At 38.3% G+C, this 13,477-nt stretch overlaps 1 protein-coding gene across 1 annotated transcript; it reads left to right on the forward strand.

Annotated features, from left to right (window-relative positions):
- The first annotated feature begins 7,151 nt into the window (after positions 1-7,151).
- LOC149842517 (WUSCHEL-related homeobox 8-like) lies at positions 7,152-12,990 on the forward strand. The gene is made up of 3 exons (XM_090001470.1): positions 7,152-7,579; positions 11,005-11,526; positions 12,464-12,990. Exons 1-3 carry the CDS (start codon positions 7,363-7,365, stop codon positions 12,547-12,549), a joined length of 825 nt encoding a protein of 274 aa, XP_089857596.1. The 5' UTR covers positions 7,152-7,362; the 3' UTR covers positions 12,550-12,990.
- The last annotated feature ends 487 nt before the right edge of the window (positions 12,991-13,477 follow it).

A 13,477-nucleotide genomic window follows, 5' to 3' on the forward strand; every position in this document is an offset into this window, starting at 1 on the left:
AACCCTTGAAGAAGAGCGAGAACACCAACGCGGCAACCACTCCCAAGGCTGGCTTTGCAAAGAGTATTTACATCTAAAGTACCTTTCTAAATCCCCCTCATTCCTGCTAATAGACCACCACCACTTTGAGATAAGTGCCTCATTTTTTCAGAGAAAGCTTTAAGATACCCAGGCCACCCCTATCAACCATCATAGTAACACGTGACCAAGCAATTCTATGTTCGTCCGTGCCTCCCCACACAAAAAAAAATCACATGATCTCAGTAATGGGCTTTTCAATCTTGGCGAGCATTTTAAAAACTGACATATAGTGGGAAGAGATGTCAGCCGGGACTGATTTAATTAGTGTCACCCTGCCAGCACGGGAGAGATATCGTCCACGCCAGGATTGCTCAATTACCAGTGACCACAACTCTGCTTGAACCAACCGATTATGCAGTGGCAAACCAATATAAGAGGTCTGGAGTTTACCAATCCTGCAACCAAAGAGGTGGGATGCAGCAGCAGTGGAGATGGGTCACAGGTTGAAAAGAAAAACCTCACTCTTAGCCTCATTCGTGTGCAACCCTGATAATAACCCGAAGGTTTTAAGGGATACAAAGGACCCTGGACATCTGTTCAATAGTAGCCTCACCACAAAAGGATGAATAATCATCATCAAACTGCAGTAAAGTAAAATCAAACCCAAAGAAAGATGTGGGATTGATGAAGCCAAAGAAAGAGAGGACCAACTGCATCCTCATTGCCAACACCTGGGCCAGGATGCGATATGGTGGGCAATAGAATGATTTCTGAATGACCAACAAACACTTTGAGCAGATTCAAGTAGTGAAAAAATTCAATCAACAATGTAGCATGAATCCAATTTGACTACTTCCTAGAACCAAAGGAAGAAATCCACAAGGTACCCGTCAATCCCAGGGGATTTAAGCCCTGATAGGCTCTTGACTGTGTCATGGATCTCCTCCGGCCTAAAAGAGACTTTCAACAACACCCTTTGCTCTGCTGACAACTAGTGGTAGTTTGAGGCAGAGATCATGCCCCTCACGGTGACAATCTCTTCAAAGAGACTGCGAAAATGCTCCAGTATCGCCGAAAGCAAATCTTGTCCCCCCCACCAAAGCTCCCCCAACCCTCATAAATTCATGTTTATTAACACGATTTCTGTTGGAAGCATAACTATGAAAGGGACCTCTGGTGCCATTTTTTTTCCTCCCTAATTCTCCACTCTTTGATACAGGCAAGGAGTCTATAGTGTGAATAACATGCACGTACTAGATAAATGTTGCTTTATGTTTCAATAAGATTTGTCTAGATTTTTGTGACAAATTGATGCAAATTGGTTTCGGATTTCGGTGGAGTATGGCCCTTCTAGCAGAGCATAAAATACCAATGATTCAAAACATTAAAAACAGGCGAATGTAAATTACCAAAGCCAAAACCTATATGGAAGATTATATGAAATAACTTAATGGCATACCCAAGGGGTTTGGCATAGTGGGATGGGGCTAGACTGTTAGATGGTCTGTCTAGGTTCAAATCTCATAGGTGTCACCCCCCGCGCAAGCCAAAGCTTGGCGACTCCCTGGGGTCGAGTGGGTAACCCTTCAGAGTTTTACTTTGACATGGACTGGGACCGTTCAGGCTAAGCTAGTGCGTCTAGGTCTCTGTGCCTGGGGCTGTTTCTTCTAGTAAAAAAAAAAAAACTTAATTATACTTCTTTTTTTTAGTAGGCTAAGGAAAAAACCTCCCATTACTGACCACACGTTGGTAAAACCTTTTAGGCCACCCGGCCCTACCCGTAGAGAGTACACGCGCTTAAGAAAAAAATTATCACCTTTCTCACGTGAAACCAATTTTAAGAAAAAGGTAGGACACAACCAAAGAAATAAATTTTTCCTTTTGACTGCCCATGTAATATCAGAGAATTTTGTGATTATTTTAATATATAAGCTTGAGGGTTTTACTTGTCCAATATGGATCTTTACTAATGGACTTTGAATAATCACGCAATCTATGATTATTGTTACTATTTTGCAATCTGAATTTCTTTTCAAAGCATTATTTGGGTTTGGATCTCGATAAGGGATTCAGGAAAAATAACCCACAAGAGAACCAAGTTTGGAATATCTGCTTGAAACATATTGGATCTTAAAATATATTATGGATCTAGGGAAAAGATCTGAACTCAAACGTATCTGTATTGGCTTACAAGACTCTGATCTGCATTGCTTGATTGTTTGAATAAGTCAGGTCAACCCAGTTGGATTTGAGTAAGGTTTAGAGCTATATCAGGGTTTAAACCAGACTTAGGAGAAATTTAGATCCATTTGCAAGACCCATATGGATCCTACTAAGAAACAAATATTTTGGATCTATTTGAAAACTCAAAAGGATCCTGCTAAATAAGAAGTATTTTGGATCCATTTGGAAACCCAAATGGATTCACAAAATAAAAAGATAATTTGGATCCATTTGAAAACTCAAATGAATCCTACAAAATAAGAAGTGTTGTGGATCCATTTAGAAACCCAAATGGATCCCATGAAATAAAAAGATAAATTGGATCTATTTGAAAAGTCAAATGGATCCCACTAAGAGGGATAGATTGTTGGACCCATTTGAAGAATCAAATGGATCCTACTAAGCGAGATAAGGTTTAAACCCATTTGAAAAAATCAAATAGATCCTATTAAAGAAATAAAAGAACGGATCTGCTCGAGCCCCAAACAGATCACAAGAATTTGGGTTTGTTTAGGGCCCAAATAAATCCAATTTGGTTAGAGTAATACATATACGTACATATATGTCGGATTGGATTTTATGAGACCCAAATGTGTCTCACCAAATCCAAAATTCTAACCCAAATCTAAAACAAAATATTTATGAGCTTTTAAAATATTTATGAGCTTTTGAAATATTTATGAGCTTTAGAAATATTTATAGGTTTTTAAAATATTCATGGGCTTTTATAAACTTTTAAGGTATTTATGAGCTCTTATATAATTACGAACTTTTACATGCATACGAGTTTCTGCAGACCTTATGATTTATATATTCGCATGTCAAGTTATTAAAATGATTGTGGTACACAATGTATGCATGATTTTTTATAGAGTTCAAGGTTCATGGAACCCATCAGGACAGAAAACAAGATTTTATGTCCTCTCTTTTTTATACATGAAATGGCGTTTTATTTGGATGTATGTTGGCTCATATTAGAGTTGGGTGTTTAAAAAACCAGTACAATATCATTGGGCATGTGGTGTGTATAACATGTGATATAATATGGCCACACACGTACTTATGTTGGCTCATACACGAGCTTGGGTTAATATGAACCCGTGAGGTAAAAAAGGAGCATCGTACCATGAGAGATACATAAATATACACATATACAAATAATGTTGTGATCGCCTTCACAGGCTAAGCATTCATATGGGCTAAAAGCATCCAAGCGATGTCTAAATGGGTTGGATACCTACGAATGAATCATCATTACCCTAGAAGGGTACTGGGTTACTGAACCCTGAATCGCCTAATGATACAAGGCACATAAAATGATGAGATCTCATAATAAGAACCCAGTAACCCATTCAAACTTGTGGTCTACCTGAAAAGGTAGGAGGTACCCTTGAGTGACAATATTATTTTATATAAGCAAGGTGTCCTAAGGGTCTCGAGTCACTCGGAGGTTAGGAGACTGAAGCTATCAATGTATCCAAGGTGATAGATTTCTAACTACTATAGCTAGTACATTATGCATCCTATATCGTGTATACGTCATAGCAAGTTTTCTCTCAATCATAGACTGTCTGCATTGGGTCCTGTTCAGTTCAGCACCTGGGTAAAAGTACAACTCGTGAATAATAAAGCCCTGAAATGACCTGATTGTTTAAGGTGATTGTTTCCTTCGCATACCCAAGGGGACTAAAATAAAGAGAAACAAAGATTTTTATTCACATAGTTTTAGAATGAAAATATACATGCACAATTATTAAAAATGATATTATTTCCTGTCAATTATTGCATGTCTTAGAATTGAACCATGCCTTAATAAATTGTGACATCTTGTATGAAAAATATTTTAATATTATGTAATTACCTGGGATTGGTGTATACCTACTCGGCTTTCACGAGTCTGACCCTTTTAAGGGATTTCAGGTGATTGACATTTGACATGTTGGACAATGAATGTTGAGATGTAGTAGCGGCATCAAGAATCGGAACCTCTGAAGATCCACGGCTAGATTTAGGATATTATTTCATTTTGATCCTAAGTATTTGTATAATTACTACTCTGCCCATTTCATCCATCTTACTACATTTTGTAAATGAATATTTTTAGATATATAAATCATTTTAGTTATTATTCGTGAATAGTTCTCTGAATTTATGTTGTTGATTTCATCCATCTTACTACAATTCATACTTGTAACTCGCTCCAAAGTCCATTAACCAACGCATGAAAGTATTGTTTTCTACTTTTTAAAATTTAAAAGAATTTTTTTTTTTAATTGTTGGGTTAAGATTTTGGGACGTTACAGCCCGTTCTCGTGAAAATGTATCGTACCCCTCTCCATGGGAAAGTGATTTTTTTTTATATATTTATCGAGAAGAACCCCTGGCTTAAGTGGTGGGCCCAAGAAAGATTAACAGTCTGCCATATGGCTCACCCCAAGTGGTTAAAATCCCTTGGCTACTCTCCTTGCCCATCAAGGAGTATGTTGATTTGGCCAATACGCACAGAATGCGCACTCCGAAATCAAACTAATGACATCCTTGAACTTGAATGCCTTAATCCAACCAACCTATGCAAATATTCGGAGCCCTTGGCCCTACCCGAAAAGGGTCGGGCCTGGGCCTTGTGCTAATAAAAGTACAAACACAAAAATGATTAATGTGTCAAAAAAACTGTTGCAATATTACGTTAGGTGAGATTTGCAAAATCTCGCAATATCACCAGGATTTTCATGACATGGATTCATCACACAAGATTCTCAAAATCTAACCAACTTTTGACTGTTGCAATCGTATAATGCTGATATTTGACTTTTTTTATAAGGAAGCTGGGTTATAACCCCCATGGGATTGGAACCCAAGACCCATTGGTTATAATAGTGCAACCTAGCGATCCAGCTATCTCTGTTAGCACTAAGTCTGATAATCGACTAGTGGAACCATATGGGTGCATTTGATACGCCATCCGTGCATGTCTAGGGGATGCCCAGTGTGCGGGCCCCATGCACGCTCACGCAAACACAGGACATGCGTGCCCACAATATTGGTGTGTCCCGTGGATGCCAAAATGGTGTCTCCCGCCGTTGTGAAAGGGCATCAGGCTTGAACACAACGGCACTATCGCCAAATTGAGTTTTTTTTTTTCTTATAACAAAGGAATTAAAACAAAATTTATGGTTTAGACACCATACTGTGCCGGCGGCATAAAACTCTGAGACTAAGACCCCTTCCACCCCTGGGGCCTATACTCTGCATCGGCTTGCATAGAAAAGGTGACACCCATTGGAATCGAACCATGATTGCCCGTTTAGCAGCCAAGGCCCCACCCCACTATATCAACCTCAGAAATCTTTTTTATCTGGCATTAACTTGGAAGCATGTGCATCTAAAGCACTTTTTACTAAGATCAATGTAGTTGTATGCAAAAACAATAACATGATGTACCAACAATAATAGCATGATGTACCAAGAAGTCCCGGAGCCCTATTGTTAAGAAGAGTGAATTACAATTTTCATTACTAGCATTCAACCAGTCAGGTAATTTAATGCTGGGCCATTCGTTGAAGATAAGAGTACATGGAACCCATATGAAGTCTCTCCCCCCACCCCACCACACACACGTAAGTAGATAACTATTTTATTGGTGCCATTTGATTATCTTATTGTCAGTTTAATTTGGTGTGTCTTCATGGAGGCATAGTTCTGATTGAAGAAGACAAGATCATAAAAATAATGACGAGGATGGTGAAGCAACCAACACATGGAAACTCAGCAGTTTGCGTGTTTTCGAGGCTAACATTGCTTGGTCAGGCAACAAGTAGGGTGTGTTTGCGTGGCGCCGAAACCTGTTTTCTAAGGCAGATGTGTGTAATTTTGTACCCTACTCAAAATTGGACTATTAAAACCTGGCCTACTTTGGCCTATTGTATACCAGACTGGGATCCTCCTGTAGGCAACCTGCATCCAACCCATTCACAGCCAAGCCAAAAATAGTGAACTCCATCGTTGCCTTGTGTCACTAAACGCTTTCTATTGTTTTTTCCTTTTGTTCTATCCTTTCATGACCTTAGTCAAGCTGGAAGATGGAGTAGGTTGAGCTTAGGGTTGCAACTGGGTCGGATCCTTATCCGACTCCCACACGACTAAAGAAATTTTGGGCAGATACAGTCCATAAAAAAATAAGTTAGGTTTTTTAAGCGGGTCAGATTCGTAGGAAGTAATATAGTGGTCAGTCAAATCCGGGTCAGAATTGGATAAAGGCCGAAGTTTTCACTAATGAGACCTTTCTATGTCATTGGTTATCTTGAATCTGATCTCAGCTGTCACAGAGATACTCCAAAACTTACTCCCCCTGTCGTGGGTCCCATGTGTATGGGGAAGTACACAAAGTGGGGTCTAAAGTGTTCTTTTTTTGGGGTGTCCATGTGATATAGGATCTCAGCAATCATGTTGTTTCTACCACAAGTTTTCTCCCTTAACCCAACTACACTTCTAACAAGAACCTTCTTTTATAAGATTTTTTATGTTCTTGTACTAGAAAACAAACACGGGCATGCTAATCTTCTCTATATTAATTGTTCCAATTTTATCAGATTCTGCAGAAAAAAAAAATGGTCATTTTGGCATGGACGATTACTTTGGGAGGTGGTAATTGAGAGGTTGCTAAAAAAGACGTGAGAAATGGATTTGGAAGGAATTGAGTGGACTGTTGTGGTAGCACCTTATCATTATGTTTTGCGCCGAGTATACCGTAACACATGCATCATGTATTCATGTTATGATTTTTCTTTTTCTTTTTCTTTTTTTTTTTTCTTTTTCTTTTTTTAAGATCAAAACGCGAGTGATGCATATATAAACAAAGAAGGGCACATGGGGGGTTGGTTGGTTAGCAAAGAGTCGGTTCAGTCATGCGCCTAAAAGACCCAACCGTTTTCATATTCAAAGGTCGGTTCACACGTACCAGACTGGTAATCCTTTCTCGTGCGAGCCACTGACCGCCAATCCTTCCCCTATCTCTCTCCCCCCACCCCCTTGCGTCTTCTTCTTTTTTCAGAGAGAGAGAGAGAGAAAGAGTAACGTGGGACAAAGGATGAAGGAAAAGGGACTGTAGGGAGAGAGAAGATGGTTGTGAGAAACGGTTGTGAAGGGAAGGAGCAGAAGCAGCAGCAGCAGAATGGTGGTGGTGGTGCTGCTGCTGCTGCAAATGGGGTGTACGTGAAGGTGATGACGGACAAGCAGATGGAGTTGCTGAGGCGCCAAATCTCGGTCTACGCCACCATCTGCGAGCAGCTCGTGGAGATGCACAAGGCCATAACCGCCCATCAGGATTCTGTTGCCGGTGAACCCACCCTCCTCCTGCTCCTCCTCCTCCTTTCTTCTTTACTTCCTTTTGCTTGTCACCGTTTCTCGGGCAGGCGTCCGTTTGATTGGATTACTGGGGGGAGGAGGGGGTGGCTGCTTTGGTCTCGGGGTTTATTTGGGCAACGCTAGTTTCTTCTCTTTTTGTTGTTCTTTTAAGGTTTGGGGACAATTAAATGTCGGTGCCTGTTTCCTTTTGGGCCACATTATTATTGATTTTGACGCCATTTGCTTCATATTTAGAGGACACCCACTTTGCTTTTATAAGGGTTTGTGTTGTTTTTTATGTTTCTGGTTTTTTTTTTGGGTGGGGTTGGGGTATGGGGGCGTGAAATTTTTTGATCTTCATGGACGCTTGTGATGCTCTTGTTGTTTGCTTATGTTGTTGAGTTTAAATTTCTCTCTGACCCACTCTTCTGTTTCTTTATTTTAAGTTTATGCATTTTCATAAATTGTTGTTGAATTTACGAGTATTGATTACTGATTGGTTCATTTTTTTAAACATATTTCTATGGTAGGTTATTGTTGTTATTGTCACAACTGTTCCCATTTATGTATTAGTATGATGATTATGCTGTGGTATAATTGATTTACGGAAAGAAGTTTGTTAGATGATAGTGTTCATGATCCCTTTTTGTCTAATGCCATCAGTTTTTGTAAAAGATACCCAATTGCTCTTTCATTGAAGAACTGACCCTTAATTTTTTTTTCGGTTGGTAGAATATCAAAAATATGGAATTTTGTCAAATGATTGAGCATTAAATTTCTGGAATGATGGCGCCTTAAATTTCTTATTGAATTATTCCATTATCGGCTTTTGTGTTTTCTTTATATGTGAATATGATATATAAACAGGAAAGAATGAAGACTTCAAAAAGATATGAACACTTGCTGCTTTTCTTTTTGGTTAATTGCATGTTCTTCTACTTGATGTGGAGATGGTACATCCTGTTGTTGTCTTTCTCTTTTCAGTTGATGACTTCTGCATATAATTGAGTACAAACTTTTTGCTGTCTACATTTGAGTTGTCATTGCAGGCTGATTTTTGTACATACCTATATACGGATTGAGTTCACATATAGAAGACGCATCTATTGTGGTGTTGAACCACCATTATGTATGGCGATGCACATGAGATATATAGATGTAATCTCCAAAAGAAAGTATCACATATAGCATGTTCTATTTACTATTTTCAGGCCTTAAAGTTGTCTCTAACATGATGCTATAGGTTATTTTTAGATCATCCTTCATGAATTGTGAGGCGTCACCATCTTAGAGAATCTTATGTTATATTAGATTTGATAAGCCCTCCTGATATAGTAAAAAGACCATGCTAAGCACATTTGTACAGTTAATCTAATACACAAACAAGAGTGTGTACCGCCACATGGTATTGTGGTTCATTCTGGAAATTAATCAATCTAACTCGTCTTTGTGACAATGATGAGTACTTTCCAAGGGCCAGGCGTTTTCCTCTCGCAAGTAAATGCTTGCTGATTGGGTCACATAATTTACATTTTCCAAGAGCATGAAGTTTTGTATAACTCAAGAATAAGGTGTCCTAGATGGGGCCTTAACCATACTCGTTGGATCCATGGATGTATGTTTGAAAGTTCCCAAAAGCTCAGTATATCTTCTTGGCAGTTTTATGGAGTGGAAGAGTCTTTTGTTCCACAGTTTTCTGGATGAGGAATCAAAATGTCCTAAAGCGGATTCAGGACTGCAATAACATAAATTGGGAAATGGTGATAATAATGAATGTGTACATTAAATCATGAGATTTAGTGCAGTGATGGTGAAAATGACTAGGTGTAGTTATTTCATTGGTGGGATAAAAGTTTTTATAGTTTGTATCCCATTAATTAGTAAAATCAATGTTGTTATGACAGTCACTTCCAATATTATGTAAATTTTTTGGATTTGAAAAGTATGCGAGAAAGAAGATGCACAGATACATCTGGGAACACAATCTCTTTCATGGATGTCAACTTTGTCTTTTACAATTGATCCATGTTTGTGATTATGATGAAAATCAGCTTTCCAAGCTGTTACTAGGATGCTGGGAGAAAGTAATTGCTTCTGAAGACACATCATATTCTAATGGTCAATTGTGTGAAATATATTTGTTAGGTGGTGGAAATTGAACCCTGTATGATTTTGCAATGGTTGCGGACATTTGCTGCTTGATAAAACATTGAAAACTTACGCACTTTGTACTCTGGCTTTAGAATTTGTCATCTTTGTAATATCTTGGTAGAGTTGAGGTCACTTGCCTATGTAACCTGTGAGCTGCAATGTGCCTTCAAACTTTGTAATCATTTTCAGACTTGATTATATGGTTGTTAGTACAAGAAACTTCCAATTCTAATAGATCACATGGTTCAGGAGGCCCTATTGTGAGAGTATTCAGCTGTATTGTTATGCAAACAACAAGGTAAAGAGAAGAAAAGAACAAGAGAATACAAAAGATTTACATGGTTCGGCACTCAGGCCTACGTCCACGGGTGAAAGGAGCAAAATCCACTAGCAAGATGTGAGGAAATGCAGAAGAGAGATAGGACTCCCTAAACCTTAATCCCCAATGCACAAGAAACTCTCACACCTTACTGTCAAAAGAAGGCAACTATATATACGATGAAGGGCATAAAACCCTAGCTGGTACAAAAGGAAAATTTACAAAACTGGACTGGTGCATACTGCTGTGGCTCCGCCCCTTTGGCCTGATGGCCTGATCCCTCCACTACCACCACAAACCCCATTGAAAATTCTCATTGTACGGTCACCAAACTATTTTTGGAGCTGGTCCAGATTTTAAGACACCCACTACATGTATGATGTGACAAATTGTTGGAAGAGGCAGGTACCATGACTCAAACGCTGAATATGTCATTGAGTCAGAATATTTCATATGCATTTATCCTTAAGCCAAGGCATAAAGTTACAAGCCCTCCTCCAATTCTTTTCATGTAGATACTTGTGACCATTGTCTGTTTTTTGTGTATATATATGATGAAATGTCATGCATTTCTTGTGCTTGCATGGCTATTTTGTTTCAGATGTTACTTTTGTTTAAATCAAGTATTTTTTCTGCTGAAGTTTTTCTTTTGCTGGATTTTTTAGCTGAGGTTGGCAAGTCTCTAATGAGCTTGGGCAAGATTTTCTTCCATTCCAGAGTGGTATTTTTGAAAACTGATAGTAGATTTTTATGTTTTGTATTTTTTTCCTTTATTATGGTTACAGTTTTGTGTGAAATATTTTTCTTTCCTGCTTGTGTGACAACTATTATTATCTGAATTTCTTTTAGTGGTTGGGGGGGCTTTTGATTGTGTATTAGCCCATTAATATCCTTGAGATAATATTCATTTCACTTATTTCTTTCTAATATTGATCTTGATGTTTCAGGAATGAGGTTGGGGAATATGTATTCTGATTCATTGATGGCAGCTGCTGGTCATAAGATCACCTCAAGGCAGCGTTGGACTCCAAGTCAAATGCAGCTTCAAATTCTCGAGAGCATCTTTGAACAGGGAAATGGAACACCAAGCAAGCAAAAGATAAAAGAGATAAGTGCTGAACTAATGCAGCACGGACCAATTTCGGAAACCAATGTATACAATTGGTTCCAGAACAGGAGAGCCCGGTCAAAGAGAAAACAGCAGGCACCAAACAATGTGGAATCAGAGGTAGAGACAGAGGTGGAATCACCAAAGGGAAAGAAAGCAAAGGTGGAAAACATTCACTCCCATGTAAACCCGGCCTTGCATGTGGATGACTCGAGCTTTCAGGGTCAAGAAGTCAGTTCCAACATGTGCACCTTGGATCCACAGCCCAACAAGATGCAGTGCCTGCAGTCTGACGAGAGTTCCAAGTCATCTGGAAATTTGACTCCTTTCTCTTTCTTGGAGAATATGCTGGCAAATCCAAGTACGTCCTTGCATTATTTGTGAGAATTTCTGCTTGGACTTGCATGTCGAATTTTCCATTATCCATTTTCGAAACCAAATTGATGGACAAGGGACTTGGTCTGCTTGGCCACAGTTTGTCATAGTGACAGCAAGATGAAATTAAGTTGCTGATAATATCTTGAAATGTTTATTTTCAGTTAGAAAACCCTGTAAGAATTTCAACTTCATATTCCTTGAGATTTTTATCTTCTACCCTCTTGAAAGAAAAAACTGGAATCAGTTTTTTGGTATTTGCTTGCACCCCCTAATTTCCAAAAGTATCTTTTGTGAATGCAACCGGACAATCCACTAAGGAGCCGATATAGTCCTGCAATTTCTGGTCAATGATCTAACTCTAGCCTTGCAACGTCCCTGCAACCTTTTTTAGCTTATAGTGACTGATCTTGAGAGATCTTATCAGTTTTGTTTAGCTTGTTTCCTGTCTCTAAGAGGCTCATTGTAGGTTGAGTCTACTAGTAACTCAACTCTACAGAGCCTGGTCTTGGTGACCTTATAGGTTTAATCCTCTCCTAACCATAGTCACGGATATCAGTGATATTTTCAAAATATTGTGATATTATTGCTGTATTTTCAGCAAACAATATTATAGGTAAAATATCATGATCTTTTGCAAATATCCAATTTGATAATATTGCAATATTATTAGTTATTGTTACTGTTTTTATTTATTTTCTACATCTTAAATGTGTTTTTCTTCTTATTTTGCTTTTTTTACTTATTTTTTATTATATATGTATTTATTATCAAAATATGATATTTTCTTACTTTTTTTGTTATTTTTATATATTTTTTATTTTTTTAAGCCTCAATATTTATTCACGAGAAATTGCTTGGCCGAGATATAGCTGATACCGATATTTGTGAATATGCTCCTAACTCATGATGGTTGAATGCAGCGATTGTTCACCTTATGGGAAAGATGGAAGGCCCTGGCAGCTTTAATCCGTTCCACATGAATGAAGGTTTTGACATGATCGGTTGAAGTTAGTCGCCCTTATTTATCATTTTTTGCCTTCAAGATCTTCGCTTTCACCTAGCGATTCATTGAGAGCTTTGAGAATTGATATACACTGCACAGAACATAGGTCAATATTACAGTTGCTACAGTGATAGCAGATCTTAATAGACTTGAAAAACTGGATTTGGCATTCAGTAGCAGCTAATCTTCAAGTCGTGTCTGCTTCTGTTTTTAATCAGTTATAAGGAAGAATAGAAATTGTCTTGCAGTGACAAAATATGTTGGCTCCATGAATGTAATGACTTTGATAATGCGCCTCCTTGGTCAATGTAAAGCTGGTTTTAGCCAGTGGATGACTGTGTTCACTATAAGTAGGATTCTGATAGCGTGCTGGTGCGTCAGCACTGCGGAATCCTTAATTGCACAGAATTCTTCTTTTTTAAAATTAAAGCATGTTATTGATGTTCATATGTTTGATCTTGTATGAATGCTGAAAGTTCCAGTTTTCTTTGTATGCTACAGTACATAAAAACAACTAACTAAAAATCACTAACTGGTTTATGCTGTCAATTTTTCCTTGGTATTTCATGTATGAAAATTCCATGTGTTTGTGTTAAGAAAGAAATTTCTGTACCATTATAATTCTCCACCTGCATTGACCTTTGGGATCTAAGGTGATTGTCATTGGGTCATACATGTTGAGAGAGGGGATAGAGAAGGGCTAAACATTTCTGCCTATGGCAAACATAAGAAAAAGCAGCAAATTTTTAGAATTTAAGTTGGTTGGTTAGATAGTGGACTAATAAAGACCAATTCCCTTTTGCTCTCTTTCAAAACTTTTTTTTAATCTAGCGGGGGTTAGGCTGGAACGATCCCAACTCATACCTCTTGAAAATGCAGATTTTTTTTTTTAAACCAGTGCGGAAACCTTCACAGAAACCCAGGGCCTTTA

This window comes from Nuphar pumila, chromosome 3, assembly GCF_984573655.1.
Source record: "Nuphar pumila chromosome 3, dmNupPumi1.hap1.1, whole genome shotgun sequence".
In the NCBI taxonomy this organism is placed as follows: domain Eukaryota; kingdom Viridiplantae; phylum Streptophyta; class Magnoliopsida; order Nymphaeales; family Nymphaeaceae; genus Nuphar; species Nuphar pumila.